We start from the raw sequence: 16917 nt of genomic DNA, 5'->3' as shown, positions 1-16917 counted from the left end.
CCATTATCAGTGAGGAATATTCAAGCTATATCTTGCAGCATGCTGAGTTGGTTACCTTTTGTTTTTGAGTAACAATGCATAACACCATTATCATAATACAAGGACACTCAATTTATCCAAATCAGGACTGTCTAATGCAAATCCAGACCTATTAAGCTTTGCAGTCAGTGAGCTCTGAGAGCTTATCATCCAATTATGGGCACTTAAAAAGGTAGTGTTAAAAAATACATGGGTCTGGCTTTAATGGATACACAGATTTAAGAAAATTGTTAATATGCTACTGTTTTTTTAACCATATAACCCAAAATATAAACTATAATGAGAAACACTTGTCAAGGAGCAGAATTCTACTTTTACACAAAACTCAGTTTTCTAAGAAAAAAAAAATCAGAACTCACTGAAACAATGATTTTTTCCTGCTCTGTCAAAGTTTTTGTGTTAACACAAGTTAAAGAAGAGACAGTGTAGATACATTGAAAACTATGATCTTTGAAACTACTGCAGACAGTGTTGGTGTTTCTTTCTGTGTTTAGTTCATTCTGTCAGAGTTTGAGGTTCTATCATTTCACATTCTTACATTATTGTGTCAGAAGTATCCTGACAGGAACACTTGTGAAATGAAGAGACTCTGATGTGGTGTCTCAACTTCCCTTTGAGTCTGTTTGTTTCCACAGAATGGAGCACAAATGATGATGACATACAGAATTCCCTCACTTCTGCTGAGAGCGTCGCTGAATACATTAGTAGCATGGTAAACTCCAGGATCAGTTATCTACCTATCTATCTACATTTCAGACCATGTGATCCCAAATAGCCCTTGCCACAAAACTTGGAGACAGATGAGCAAAGAGTCAGACAGAGAGGCTCCTGTCAACTGCAAGCATCGCATTTAGAGCAAGATGAGAAAATTGCCAATTGCCCATAAAATTGTTTACATTCTCTGTATGCAGAGCCACTTTGTGCCGTTGTGTCTTTCAGTTATGCAGCTGGATTTTTTCCTGTTATCATGTAATCTTACTTTAATCTTCATTAATAGAGACCATGATGTCTGATTTGATATTTCTAGATGCTTTAAAGAAGCCCAGATCCCCTTCCTCTCCTCACCATGGCTAATGGAACGATGCCACCCAGGTCCTGCGGTGCCAGGCGGATGATTGTTGGCACCTCGCTGGTCAAGGACCGGGTAAGGGGGTACTCCACCTGCCACGTCACCTCCCGTCCTCCATGATTCATCATTAGCCCGTTGACCTCCAGGTCCACCTGCAGCACCCGCTGGTATCCTGCTGCCTGCACCCTGAAAGGAGAGAGAGGGAGATATGTGTCAGGAGAGAAGTAAGAGGGGGCTATAAGTGCTTTTAAGTCCTAGGGTTTCTCTGGGAAACCAAGTTGCACACTGACGTTAACAGTGATGTATATTTGGGGCTTTCGAGCCAGCTCAAGCTGATGGAAAAGCAAACCAGTGATGCAACCAGATGTGTCTGGGCTGAAAGATCTGTCTGGGGTCTGCCTGCTGATGACATAGCACATAATGACTGACTGTGATGACGTGTCACATAACGTTGTCTTTTCCTCTGAATCACCCTTTTTCAGACCTCCATATTTTTTGAGGTGAAGTTGTGGGTGTGAGACACATATTTTGAACTAAGTATTTTAATTCTATGACATTTGCAGTGTGTCAACTGGCCATGAGTCCCTGCTTGCTCCTGCTGTAATTAAAAGTGTAAGTGAACCCCCAGCTCAGAGCTAACTCCGACCTCTTCAGAAATTTGAAAAATGCACAAAAATGGGCAGTTTGGTACTGAGAGAAGGGGAAAAGGACGGGTTTCCCAGATGAGGTGGGTATGACAGTGACGTCCCCTAGCTAGAAAGTGGCACAGAGTCCCACAGCACTGCTGCCTTAGAGCGATCTCTTGAGGTGGAGGATTTTCCCCCTCCAGAGGCCCCTGAAGCAGGCTGTAGTGTGGTGGTGGACCTTGGTGGTCCTGAGCACTACCTGTGTGGGCTGTTGGCTCCAGCACCAGCACTTACTAAAGCCAGAGTTCTTGGAGCTGAGGCAGTGTAGGAGAGGATGGGGGTGGTCTCTGAATGGTAAAGTTGGTTAGAGTCGGTAACATTCTACCTTTTATATAAAGTTTGTGACGTTGTACATCACATACACCACGCCTTTTCAGAAAAGATTTTTCAACATCTGGTATACCTACACCAGTACTCTGATGGTTCTAGATTGAACCAAATGCAAATTCAGAGGACCTAATCTCACACTATGAGTCTGAAGATGCCATGCAATACATACTAATAATGTCAAATGGCTTGAGGGGCAAAACTCTGAAAGGTTTTTGTGTTGCAAGAATGAGTAATATGAAGAAGAGCCTGAATAAAGCCGGAAGGCTGAGGATCAATTTAGGGTTTCAATCTTGATCGATGTTAAAGAATGTGAAAGGTATAAATTCAAACACCTTTTCACTGATTTCAAAGAGCATTATTTGGTAGGTAGCTTAGGTAGCTTGATGATACAAGAAAAAAAAACAAAAAACAAAAGGGAAATAGGATAATTAACAGGCCTTTTTAATATCTGTGACAAAAAGAATATCAAATATAAATTTAAAAAGATAAAAAAGAAGAATATGAGGATGAATTTGATATTTCAGGGAGCTGTAGAAAAAAGAAAAACTATTATTTTATGGAATGCTTTTGCTGTTTTACATGCAGTTATTCAAGGACCTAGCCTTCATCTCACCATCTGGCATGAAACAAATCACAGCATGATTTGAAACTAATTCGCATATCCACACTGAACCAGCATCCTGGCTAAGAAAAGCAATTTACTTTTCCTCTTGCAACATGGAGCTCCTCTTGTGGAGAGTATTGGGGCTGAGCAAATGATTTTCTCTCAGCTGACGGAGATGCAAACAAAGCAGAAAAAAAACAATCAATGCAAAATAAAATCCTCCAAACTTACTTGATTTGCTGAGGCATTTTGGTTTGATCAAGGCACTGCCTCTTGCTCATTTGTTCTTTTTCACTGTCAGAAGTTGATGAAACACCTTTTCCAGTCCCAATAACACAGACGCATACAGCATACACTAACATGAATGAAAAAAAGGAATTTCCACTAAGGGCTGTAGAAGTGGCTCGCAACATGTGCAACACCATCAGTGACAGAAAATACAAGAAACAGGAAGTTCAGAGTTGTAGAGCTCTTCAGTAGTCCACCACTCATCTCATCCTGAGATCATTATTATTATTGGACGGTATTCCAATTTGCATTATAGATGAATGTGTTTAGTGACTAAGGGTGTAACAACATTTTTATTTGTTCTAAATCCTTACAGTTCAGGGGTCATTTTTTGGTGCACTTAGTCACACAATAAAAATGCCCGCACTGTGAACAAAGGCAGTCAAACATGGCAGTCACCGCCAATCTAGGGGTGACACTGCTAACTGCCAACAACAAAGCTGGGCCGCCCAGGTGTATTTGCCTGACATTTGTTCTCTTCTTACTTCTAATATTACATGTTAATAATCTCCATCTGCATGCATGAGAATGATATCTGACTGTAAAACTCTCCTGTTAATGAAAATGTTGTAACTGTTTGAAGATTGTCTTCTGCAGCTGCTTGCTGCCATTTTCCTGTACTCCCGCACTCAAGGATGATAGTTGTGATATGCTACTTCAATAATAAGCCTCCACACACACAGCTCACCGGCTATTAAAGTGGATTATTTACCTTAATATTACATGAGACCAAGGCTGCCCATAAGGGGGGATAAAGGGGAAATCTTTCTGGGGCCCTGCCAAATTGGGACCCAAACAAACAAACAAAAGACAAGTGGCAAAAATGGGAGAATGGGTTGAAAAAGTGGATAAAAACAGGTTGTAAGTGTTAGAAAAATAGGTCAAAAAAAGTGGCAAAGTTTCACAAAAATTGGTCAAAAGTGGCTAAACCATGTAAAAGTGGCAAAACATGGTGAAATAGGTTAAAAAGTGGCAAAATGGGTGGAAAAAATGGTGACATTTGGATAAAAAATTGCATGATTAAACGATTTCAACAACAGACTCATAGCCTTGACACACTTTTCACCTCCATAATAAGGTAACTTTTAGCCAGGACACTAGCACCAATCCAACACACAAGCATTGCATTGTAAATAAAGCAAAACTAGGTTTTTCAGGGGCCCAGACAATTCTGTGGGCAAGCCTGCAAAAGACAAGTGATGTTTTTTTAGTGTCTTTATACACTGACTCTTAAAGAGTATTTTAAAAAGAGCAGGAACACACCAAAGATTGAACATACAGAATTAGGCAGGCCAGGATGAGCATTACTACAACCCAAGTCCAGTTTCATTCTGTGGGGAATGCTGTAGTACTGTTATACATAGAAGTACACCATAGATGGGCTTGGAATACATTTAGGCCCATCAATTAGTTTCTTATTCAGTTCCACACAGTTCTCTACAGAGGAACAGTGTGATATCACTTCCTCTTACTACATGCTGAGCTCAGGTAGTGACTGTAGTGATAATGTGCATTCATTTGATAGTCAATGACAGACAAATCAATGATCTGCAGACAGTTCAGTTGTTTTACACTGAAGCTGCAAACAAGGAGAACTTTAGTGCTGAGCACTGTAAATAAAATTCTGCTTCACTTCCTTAATGAGCCTGTCTCTTTCTCCTTTGTTATGTGTTTTTTCTCCTCACCTATCTTCATCCTCTGACTCATCCGCAGTGTTTTTGTTGCTCCAATAGAGGGCACCTCTCTTTCTCTCTCACCCTGTCACCCAGCATGTGTTTAGGATGATGAATGTCTGCAGCCCTATGGTCAGAGAGGTCAGCCTACTTCCTGTATATCTCATTAGTATCATAACTGCATTCTGTGCCCTTTTCTCAGTGTGATTTGCATACAATTCAATACACTCAAAGAAGACAACCAGCTCTCCTGTCCTGACTTATGGAGGGAGTGGGAGCCTCCTGTGGGATCACTTAACTCTATAAAAGCCAAAAGTTCTGATGCTCCAGTATCACATGTTGAAACAAGATGGGAAATCAGCCACCTCATTTTGAGGCTTCTTCTGACGTTTCACTATTAATGTCAGTCCAGTTGATGTGTGGGAAACAAAATGTTGTGTCTGAAAGAATCCATTCAGAGAAAAGCGCATGAAGGCTTTCTGTAAGATGCAACAAACATTGCTGCAACAAAAGCAACTCAGACCACCAAGAAGCAGCATAACAAAAAAATGACTAGGATAAAATTATTTTAGTTGAAAATAGAGATATAAAGCTCTGTTAAACATGCAGCCATGTTTTCTTCTTCCACTCTGAACACCTCGGTGGATATCTGGCTCTGAAAAGGTAGAGGAAGAAAAGTCTGCTGTCTGCTTTTGGAGAGCTGAGGGGCTTCTTTTCATGCACAGCAGTGATTTGGTTAGCACTGACAACAATGATGCATCAAAGAAATGAATCTTTTTCTACATGAAGTGACAGACAGTCCAACAACAGAGGGAGAGGGAGGAGACACTTTGTCTCTGTACGGTTTGTGTGCTCAAGATTTAACACCCTAAACAGCTCTGTTCAGGTGACAGTGGAAATATTTTTCTGTTATGAAGAAAAAGATGACAGGATTTATTTCATGGTTGGTGACGACTGAACTTTTTATGTGTTCTTTTGATTTTCCACAGGTGAGAACTTGTTTTGTTTCAGTGTGCCATGGATATGATGTTTTGAATATCTGATGAGTAAAAAAATTAATAACAAACAGAACATTTCATGACATTTTTTTCACTCTTAAAAAAACACAGTTCGAACTACTTTCAGCTGTGCCTGGTTGTATTGCAGTACTACTACAGATGGTGGCTGCAGTGCATCTTAAAGATGATTTTAGCTACCATTAAATAACAAAAGGGCAAGAAAGAAGAATGCTGGTGAAACAGCTGAGTAAAAACTAGCTTCCTTTCTTTTAACTTTTTTGAATACAGATTATTTTTTCAGCTTTTGCCTTTAACAGGTGGGACAGCAGAAGAAAGGAAGTAATTACGGGCCGTGCGACCAATGCGCCAATGCGACCAACTGAACTAAACCAGCACCCTCACTTCTCTTAACACAAAAAAACAATCTTTTTAACTTTGCATTTTGTGTTAAATAGTTGCCTTTTGATTGCATTGTGGAGTCAAAATATTGTTTTTAAAGTTGACCCATTTTTCCTTAAAATGGCACACCTTCATCTTTTTCAGTTTTCAAAAACACATTTGACAATCTTATTTCTTTCTCTGATGTTTTGGTGACGAAACATCAGAAGATGCCAAACAATGCTTAAAACACTCAAGTTGACACCCTGGGATTTGTTACTTATTCTAAAAGAAAAAATGTATCTGTGGATCTTGGATGAGCATCAATCTCACATTTTGAAGACTGGAATCAGTAAATGTTTGAAATGACTTCATTTATTATCAGGCTTCATCAATAGTGTTTGCTTTACTTGCTTTTCCTGTGCAGTCTTTAGAAAGTGGAAAACATAAACAGATGGATAACTTACAGACACATTATGCACAGATGCTTCAGTCATGTTTGAATCGTGATGTGAGGTGCAGAAGAAATGGAAGAGGGAAGCTGTGACAGCAGGTGGAATAAGAAACTCCTGCTGGCTTTCTGGCTTCACATAAAGATCTATCTCCTGGTTTCAACTCGCTCATGTGACAAAGTTTGTTTCCAAAAGTAAAAGAAAAAGCTATTCAACTTCTAACTGGAAAACATTTGTGTGTCTAAGTGGAGAAGGAAACTGAAGTCCTTAACGTTGACAGTCTCAGGTTTTATTCAGTGGCAGGGCTTTAGCTAGTAAACCTTCATCTGATGAGATTTCACAGATGTTCAGGTTATGTTGAGTAATGTTTGGACCCACAAAACCACCATTCAATCTTGTGTTTTTTAACCCTTCTGAGCCCTCAGCTACTTTTTTAACCATTGTGTCTCACCTGGACTTTTTGTCTTAAAAGCTTGTAAAACATCAACCATGTGGTGCACAATCAAACTCTAAACATCCCTTTATGCAGGACCGACGGAGCTGAAAGAATACGTGTAATGCAGTAACATCACTTGAATTTTAAACAAGTTATGGGACTATAAAAAAAAGAAAAACTCATCGGTAATTAAAAATTTCAAAGATTTTCATGTATAACACACAGTAATCAATAGTGACTGTGTTTTTTTATGTCTCTTTCTCTCTATTATGAGTCATTCAGGCTCTCTCCTCTAGTTTCGAAGTCTGTGCACATGTTCTGTTTAAGCAAAGCATAACATGATGATGGAACAGCCTGAAATTGGTTTCCACACCCCAGTCACAATGCATTGTGGGAGACAGACAATGGGGGACCCATTAGCCGCTAGCAGCATGGATGATAGATAAATGGATTATAAAGTGGAAAAAAAGATGTACGACATCGGGGTTACTGGTGTGGATTTAATCTTTGAAGACCCTGGAAAGTCACCCAAGTTCCAGGCTCGCTAGAAAACATCTTGAAGGTGCTACAAAGGCGTGGATAGCGTCATCACATTAGCAAAACAGAGGGCCTTCAGAGGAAAAAACAATTTTTCATTTTCAGTTATTTAACTTTGAATACGTGTCTCTTGTGGTATACAACAACACCAAGCTCAGGGGGTTCAATGCTCTAAAGTATTTGTTTCAGGAAAGAATATTTTATAAGCTCTAGGGACTTCTTTTTTAAAAACAGGTTTTGCTTTAATCCCATCATTAAAATTGAAGAAAAGCAAACTGAGTTGACTGTTGACACTAAACTGGTCTTCTCCAGATTGTCTGTGATCTTTTAAAGGTTCTTAGCAGTAGTGTATTTTATTTGCTTTAATAACACAGTAACAGTGGTGTTATGTTTCTTATAGATCTGTTGAGATCAGCTTATAGGTGAGCCTCACTGATGTCTTGAAGCATATTGAAACAAATCAAAAAATAGCAAAGCACGTGGGTTAGATGCTACTGCAGCATGTGCAGGAGAAGTAGAAAGAAGTAGAGAGGTTTTTTACCAACTTATTGATTGCACAAAGCAATCTTATGTGATTAAAAAATAATGAAAATGCTAAAATGGTTGGCAAAAACATCTGGGAAGGCTTCTGTTATAATAGAGAGTCACCTCCACTCTACACTGCACATCTGCTCAAATACATTGGTGTATTTAAAGGCTTGAAGAGAAGGAGAAATGTGTGAGTAATCTAAATGTGGCACATTCAGATGTTGAATTTCCAGATGGACCATGCTGTACCCAACTCTGCAAAGCACAGGAGGGGTTCAAGACTGGAATTTAGCATGAGAGCTAAAACTGATATATCACTCTGTTCAACAGGATCAAATTTGGGTAATACTTTGAGAATATAGAAACAGAAATGTAAAATCAGAAGAACATCTCTCCTGTTTACCCCAGAAAGTCAGGCTAACAATACTCTAGGAAATCACTGAGCGTGAAGAAGGATGGTTCGTACATGAAACTTTTTTCCACATAAACCGATGGTATTAAGGGAAACTTTTCTGTTTTGGCTGTGTAAAAAGGTCTTTCACTTTTGATTGCTAAACTTACAGACATTTGAGTGTTACTGTATGAATTTTCCTCTCTGCATCAACAATAAACATTTTTCTTGAGTCTGTCACTGAGCAGAGAAGGCCTCAGGCTAAGATGAATTACCATTTCCTGCTGTCTGAGTCCTCTGTATGTGGTGATGTGGATGATTTTCTTTTGCAGCTGTTGTGATTTTTTGGCAGTCCACTATCTCCCCAGCTGTGTGACTAATGTCTCTCATAAAAGACTTTTCTACTAATCTGTTGGAGGGGCATTTGCAAAGACTGGATAGTATCTCTGCTAAACTTGGTGTGAACAGGAGCTCAAACTGCTGATTCCCATTTTGTATTTATAGAGGTGGCATCAATGGTAAAGATCTCTCAGTGCTGCAGTAAGGAGAAACTAATGAGCTCATCTAGCTTGGTGTAGTTAAGGCCATTAGGATATTATGATAAATAAACATACTCAATGTGTGTTTAGTATTTCAGAGCTCTTCTACTGTAAGTTTTACTTGCTCTGGTCTAGCATCTGTAACTTCTCCACAGTGATGCCAATGACATCTGATTGGAGATGGTTGTTACAGGCCAGCATGGCAGTTTAAAATCCTGAGGATTCTGGGATAGTGGAGAGGTAGAAAAGAGTGGCATAGAGACACAGAGCAGGGTGACCAATCTTTTCTAGAGACTATTCCCTGGGCTTTTTCAGTGACATTTTTAGGGACAATTTAAGTTTGACAGGAACACATACACATGTGTATGAACACATGTTCACATACACCAATTTGTTCCTCCCTGTGGAAGTCTGATTAAGAAGAGCTGCAGTTAATGGCAATAACCATGAGCTCTTTACATGCTAATAAACCATAATGAATGGTCTGTTTATGCTACAATAAATGTTTGGACACCTGTGACTGATTGTTTCCTCAAACTTTCTCTGTTTAAGCCAAGGTTTGACTCACTCACAGTTTGACTGCCATTAATAGTTTTAACTAGGGCATCCCATGTGTTATCTAGCTCTCCCAGCAATGCCCAAAATACATCTGAAATCAACACTCCGAGCCAGAGCCAAATCACAAACTTTCACAAACTCCACAAATTTAGACTTTACAGTGTCATTCATGTAACGGCTCTGCCTGGCCTGATGTAGTGAGCACAGCTGTTGTTGCTAACCACTAATTAGCATGCTGTCTTAAGGCCGGCTCAGACTACACAAATTTAGCCAGATTTAAGCCCGACTGCAACGTCACAGCTCATCGTCAAAACTTTGGCCCAATTTTGAGCGTCAGGGACAACAAACGGTCTTGTAGTATGACATAATTAACTGCGCATCCAATGACCACAATTCAAGAAGACCAGGATGTCAGAGTTTTCCTACATCGTTGTTTAGTTTGACACCCTGACCTGACGTCAAAGACGTGAATCCTGACAGCTACCAATAGGAGTGTTTGCTCCTTATATTTGCATCATCATTTACAAGATTTACAACTTTTTATCCCCTTTAACTTCTTAAAACTATGTGAATTTTATTTCATTCACATTATCACATGCATACCTTAAGTTCTATCTGAAGGACAGCTAGTCCATATTGTCCTCCTCTTGATACATTGTTACTATCCATAATCCAATCCATAATTGACTGCTACAATTACACAGAGCACTTCTGTAGTAGAGTGATTGACACTCTTTGACCCACCCCCTGACAACCTGTGAACTCGCACTTAGTCAGGGAGACAGTGGTGACGTCAGCATATGCTGAGCAGTCAGGATCATTCTTGTAGTGTGGCCAGGCTGTCGGCCAAGACAGGACAAGATTTTGGTTGCATAGTCTGACATGGTGCCATCGTAAACGACCAAAAAAACTGTGTAGTCTGAGCTGGCCTTTAGATGAAAACTGGTGTTGCTGCAGTGTTTTACATTCTCGTTGCACAGCTTGCGTACAAGCATTACTTGTGTCCAACTCCTGACTTTCTGGTGTTTGACAACACCTGAACAAATACAGAATCCTTGCTTTCAGTCTTGCTGACAGCCAATTGACTTTCTGTTGCATCATATTGTTTACCATTCGCTGCCATTAGTTTTTTGGTAGCTGCACCATGGTGGAGTTGTTATCAACATTTCAGCATTTGCAGCCATAAGAATTCTGTAACCTCTGTAGTGATACATCTGCAATCAGCCTGTGACGACATACTACCATATCAACATTTTGAGTACAGTGCCGTCCATTAACTAGTGCCACTACTTAGAAATATCATAATTCTATTTCAGATGAAAATCATTTGTTTTGGAAAGTCTGATAAGAAAATGGAGGAATGTTTAAATCATTTTACAAGGCAGCACAAGATTTTCAAGGTCATTTAGCTTTTGTCTTATCTGTTATTTCAAAAACTGGAAAAATGGTCAACTAATTTATGTTGTAGGAAGCATGGGAACTCTGACAGAAATGGTATAAAGGCCTATATATATTTTTTTTATTATTATTTTATTTTATTTTTATTTATTTATTTTTTATTTTATTTTATTTTAATTGCAAAGGTAGCTTCAAGTTAAAGAAAAATCACAATGATCACCACCATCAAAATGGTAATCAAATAAGTCCCCAAAGACCTTTCATAGAGTCATATCACAGTTGTTAGTGGTTTATGTACAGGGCTCATGCGACCCTTCCCACTAACCTTGTAATGTCTGCTGGGAGGGAGGGCTGATGCCGTTCCTCCAAGTGATTCCTGTTTCATCTGTGTGGTATGGATGTGTTTATGGAGCCATAAACATTGACACATGACAGACAGATAATGAAAGAGATCATAAAATGAAACCATGTCAAGAGGCTGATGAAACATAAAATAACCAATTTATGTTAGTGGGAGATTTCCCCCGGGATCTGTCAAGCCCACCATGTCAGCCCTGTCCCTGTCACTATACATTACTTTGTGTTGAAAGTAGGCCTGCAGGGAGCACGAGGAGGGTGAAAAAAAAAGATAATTATCACTCTTTCTAATCCTCATCTTTACTTTTTTTCCATCAGTGTTCCATGTTAACTTCCTGCAGGTCTGTTTGTTTCATTATCTCTGTGCCATGAGAAGATCTGGGCATCCTGCATGAAACTGATGTGGCTCCATGTCCAAGATTTTCAAGGCATTGTCTCCACTTACACACATCTCAAACAAATTTCTGACAACAGGTAACAAAGAAGTAACTTTCAGCTTTAGCCTCTATATGAAATATTTGACTAAATTATTTTTCTTCTGTTTGATTTTGTCTTTGCAAAATAGCATTCAAAGACATGCTGTAATTGTACCGCATAATATAAATCAATCTGTGTCCACAGTGGGTTCAGAAATGAAGAATGGAAAAAAAAATCAGTCCTGTAAAATCTGTATTACAAAGAGGCCATGTTTCTGACAAAGCAACAGGATGTCCAATTATTAGCTGATTTTGCAAAATTCTGAAGTTTTGTTAAAATATAAACTTCAAACAAGGTCAAAGAAAAGAAAACCTTGAATAGTGATGGATCAACATGCAAGTCTATGTCATTATCAAACTGGATACATAAAGCAACTAAATTTAATTTTCTATAGCGTTTATATCAAATCTTAAGTCATACCACTTGGCATGGTAGCTCTATAGAAAGAGTTGTTGTTTACTGGGGTTGTCTGATCAAGACAGCACATCCCTGAAATCCACACTGAAGTCCTCCACAATTAATAATCAGAGATTACAGTTAAACTGTGAACGCAAATAGTGCCAATCCCACTGGCGTTCTTTTGCTTTTGTTGTTGCCTAAGTTTATTTTAAAGTTAAATATCTTAATTTTCCTTTATTGTTTTCCATCAAAACTAGAGAGGGACACCTGTTTGATCAACCACGTTAACTCTGATGATTCAATTTTCAGAGCATTAATCCCTAAAATGTAACTAAAGTTGCCTTTAAAAACTATAACATGAGATTTACTTCTTATTTGTGGCTCAGTTTCACTCAAGTGGAACATTAAAGAAAGTATGCAGTTAAGCAAAGTCATTCCATATGAATATCAAAAGGTGTGTTTTTCTGGATAAATCAATAATCTTTTTGTTTTAAGTCAAAGCTTTGGGAGGCCATATAATATGTGTGTGTGAGACTCATGAACATCATCATCATCATAATCATTTAGTGCTGGCCACTAAACTGCTCTAAATGACCAGCGGTTGGTTATGAGCCATGCTTGATTGAATTCAAATCAACACAATCAGTCTTTGTAAAAAGTCAATTTTCCATCCCCTTATTGATTTGTGTGAGCTGTCAGAGTGTTAGTAAAAATCTCCAGAGGGCTCTGCTGCTCATCCTCTTATCCTGGACAATAAGATCAACTCAGTATGACTAATCTCCTCTCAGAGTGAAAACTCTCCACCACAAATCACTCGTCTTCCTTTCCTTGTTTCTCTCACACGAGCACACAGATGACATGGGATTAGATTAAGATGTCCATTTCATTATAAGCCTCTATGTTGCTGCCTGCTACTGGTGAATGTCATGATTCAGGCTTTGTGTTTTGGGGCTTGAGAGCTTCTTCTGAGATCACACTTGCTGGCAGGGGTAGCAGCAGGGTTTTTTTATTCGGTTCAGTATCACCGGCTAATCCATACAGATGTGAGGCTTAAAACAACGACAGAATTTCAACACAAAGACACCCATTACATATTTAAGCGGTCTCAAACTGCCACTTCCTTCCCACCTGCCCCCTCCCCCTGGCCCACACCATGATGTAAAAGATATAATAGTAGTATAATAGTGCTGGGCGGTTCATTGAGTTTCTATTACAATTTTAGCTTCATGCGATTATAAAAACAAGAAAATCAAGGCTAAATGATTACTATTGTTGTGTGTGGTAAATGAAGCGAAAGCACCCTGCTTTAAGGCACAGGGAGTGCTCCCAGAGTTCTACCTTAACATGCTAAATGTTCATATTTTTGGTGAAAAAGGAATTAAACGTTTTAGTTTACACATTATGAATGAAAACATGAGCATAGCAGATTCACTGTCTACATCCTCATGGTCAACACTTCCCTGGTAAGGATTTCAGGCACATATTTCAAAGTAAAAGTGCAATGTGTTTTTTGGATGATAAAATTTGGTGTTTCTAAACCACGTTTAACTCTGAAGTTGTTTCCAGTGTCATTATTTTGTTTTCCATAGAATCAGTTCTTTTGAAATGTATAACTCCAAGAAAGCTTAATACTATTATGTTACAACAATTATTTTCAGCCTAATCATTTGACATTCATGCAGTTGTTAAATCAATCTCAATATCAACCAAAGTAATTGTGAATATGATTTTTGCTGTAGTCAGGCAGCTCTAGTATAATCTGTCAAGCAACTTTATTCTACCTGAAACTTTTTTGAATAACCCATTTCCACTTTCTCTTTATTTAATTTCAAAATACAAACATAATTTCATTAAAATAAAGTATTTAAATTTGCCTAAAATGAACACGACATGCTTGGACACTTCTTGCATTTGTTGGTGTCTGGTTGTTGTTTTATTGTTTAGCTGCTCACTACTTAGACATCGGTCTCCAAACTTAAAAGGAAAGTAGAAAAATACAGTTTACAGAAAGATGGACAATGCAGTGTTTTTGTGGAGAAAATACTACCTGCTTATTACACAAGATAAAAATGGCTTTTGTAAAGGGTGTAATTTAAAGAGTCATTACTGGACTAGACATGGAGATTAGTTATCTAAAAGAAATGGCAGGGAGATGAGAGGAAAGCATGCAGCCAGCTACGAAAGATGTACAGTTTCAACTAAATCTTTTCTTTTCAGGTGAGGCTCTTCACTTGCTGAGCAATTTAACTACAAGGGTGCTGATAAAAGTTATTTTATATCATGGCATCATATATGGTGCTGAATAAATTTCAACAGACAGAATTATTTTTACTTACACTGTTAGCAGCTTACACTGATTTCAGAAAATTTCCCACTTTATTGGCCAAAAAACCGTACACTGAATGTCCAGACAGAAGTACTCATTTGTGTTCATAGTAGAGTAGTGAGGAAACACTTGGCTTCAGATGTCAAACAGATACAAGCACATTGGTGCACTTTGGATTAAACAGAAACATCTAGTTAATTTTGCTGTATGTTAAGCATTGGGGTTAAGGTGGAGCTCTCAAATTTCTGAGTGGGGCTGTAGCCAAACCAGTCCCCGCTGCTGCTGTGCGCTGGATTTAGTCTTTTATATTTTTTTATTTTCTAATCTTTTTTTGCTCTAAGCTTACTCCTCCCCCATCATTCATGTTTCTTTCTTTTGATCTTGGTTCTGGTTGATCTTTCTCTCAATGTGCCTCAGTGTCAGTAGGAACAGAAGGACTCCCCCTCCCCATTTCTGTCTCTTCTGCTCACAGAGACGCAATTGAAAAAAATAACATGTACACAGAAAAGACCAAACCCAACATTCAAGAGGGAAGTAAGTATTTTAACCCATTCTCAGAATGCCCCTTGATGATCTTGACTTACAGCCAAAATAATGAGTGTAGTGTAGTGCTTATTTTCAGAAATTACTTAATCTCTAATTATTTCTTTTAATATAGCACAGACACTCAAAACCATTAAAATTTCAACTTACTGGATAAAAACTGGAATGGTTCTGGCCAATACAGCACGAATACAAGCTAAACTCTATAGCTTTAATATTTCAAAGTCCCCCCAGATTGACAGTGAAATCTTGGATGTATGAAGAATAATTTCTTAAAATTTCATGTTTGGGAATCAGTTTGGATTTACTCAGAGAGCTCTCACCCCCTCTCAAGTGGATGTTTGATTGTCTACAAGGGTGCAAAACCATTTTGTGATTTGAAGATGCTGTGAAAGGTACTTGATAAAGCGTAGTCACATAGACTCCTCTCTCCTGGAAAATGAATGCTTCATGATGTGAATATACAATCAGAATCAAAGCTCCACCACACCAGAGTGCCCTATGTTGGGTATAATCAAATATGATTGGGAATATGACAACACAATGATCAATGTTAATAAATCATTGCTGGTTAAATGCTAATGTAATAAGCCCTCTGGCTTTAATGTAAATTAAGTTACTGTGGGGAGCAGAGCTCTGCGGGACTCTGATTTTCATCTGTATCAGGTGGGGGTGTCTGCCAAGATTCCTGTCACTATTTAAATGTCAACTTCTCACTGAATTTTATCTGCAGGGTTGTTGTGGTTTGGCAAAACCTTGAAGCAAGATTTAATTTTACTGGCTGATTCACAGTGACTTTATTAGCCCAGTAAAACAGAAATGAATTCAATCACACATTACTGATGTATTTCATTTATCTTCACTGAAATGCACATCCCTGCTGATTTTTCATCAACATTGTCTTCCTAATTTTTATTTTAATTACTTTTTAAAAATAACTACACAAATTTGGCATTAATAAGGTCATCTATAGAGAATCACTTATGAACTGAACTCTAAATGCTTTATTGATTCATTAGCAAAGCATTAGAAAAACTTAAGTCATCATCTAAAAAGGATCATCAATTCATTTGTCATTTCTAAACATCACTATGAATGCCTAAATGCCACAGAGACAGTACAGATACTGTATATGCTGTTTGAAAAACTTCTCTTTCCTTTATATATTTTTCATATTTTGCAATTGTGTTTTTATTTGGTAGACTTCTGCTCTTTGCTTTTTGTTATGCTGCTGCTCAAAGTGCCTTGAATTGCCCTCCCGGGGAAGAATAAAGTTTTTTGAATTGAATTAAACTGTATCAGTAAAGCATTAGTAAGCTTTACCTCTTCCCTCGCCCTAACGTCATCCTTTTACTAATCAGTAAAGCATTTATAGCTCAATGTATACATGACATTTAAATTGAATAATAATGCTTAGTTGAGTTAAGTATTTACAAATGCTTTACTAGTGCATCAATAAAGTATTTAAATCTGGGGTGGATTTAAAATAAAAAATGCTGTACTAATGCCTAATAGTGTTTAGTAATTCTAAAGCGCTCCTTATTTTTGTCTACTTTTGGCTACAATCAATGTATTTTCAGGTGAACTATTTTCCAATCATCTTTTCCTTTCACAACATCCCCTTGTGCCATCCTCTCCTGTTATTTCTAGTCCTGGAAATATTCACTGATATCACAACTGTGGAGAGGCTCTGGGATTTATTTGATGAAAACATAGAGTAAGTCTGTCAAACTGTGTTTTGTACTCTTTGCCACCCTTTTCTGCTCTTAGTCTTTGGGGTATAAACCTTTTGCTTCCTTCACGATGTGCTCTGTAAGAAACGGAATAATGCAGCAGTCATGCAGGTGTATTTTTGTTTCTTGAAAAGTCATTGATGAAGATTGTCTGCTTTTAATTTTTAGAATCATTTAA

At 38.2% G+C, this 16917-nt stretch overlaps 1 protein-coding gene across 1 annotated transcript in view; it reads right to left on the bottom strand.

Annotated features, from left to right (window-relative positions):
* The window catches only part of si:dkey-112m2.1 (transmembrane protein 132C), an 85404-nt gene that overhangs the window by 24099 nt on the left and 44388 nt on the right, over nucleotides 1-16917 (bottom strand). Inside the window, exon 4 of the mRNA XM_041811168.1 lies at nucleotides 1105-1294. Coding sequence (XP_041667102.1) covers nucleotides 1105-1294 — 190 coding nt within the window. The remainder of the gene's footprint in view (nucleotides 1-1104; nucleotides 1295-16917) is intronic.

The sequence above is a fragment of the Cheilinus undulatus genome, linkage group 17 (assembly GCF_018320785.1).
Source record: "Cheilinus undulatus linkage group 17, ASM1832078v1, whole genome shotgun sequence".
Classification (NCBI taxonomy): domain Eukaryota; kingdom Metazoa; phylum Chordata; class Actinopteri; order Labriformes; family Labridae; genus Cheilinus; species Cheilinus undulatus.
Note: the sequence above shows the minus strand (reverse complement) of the source record. Positions and strands in the feature narration are given on the sequence as shown.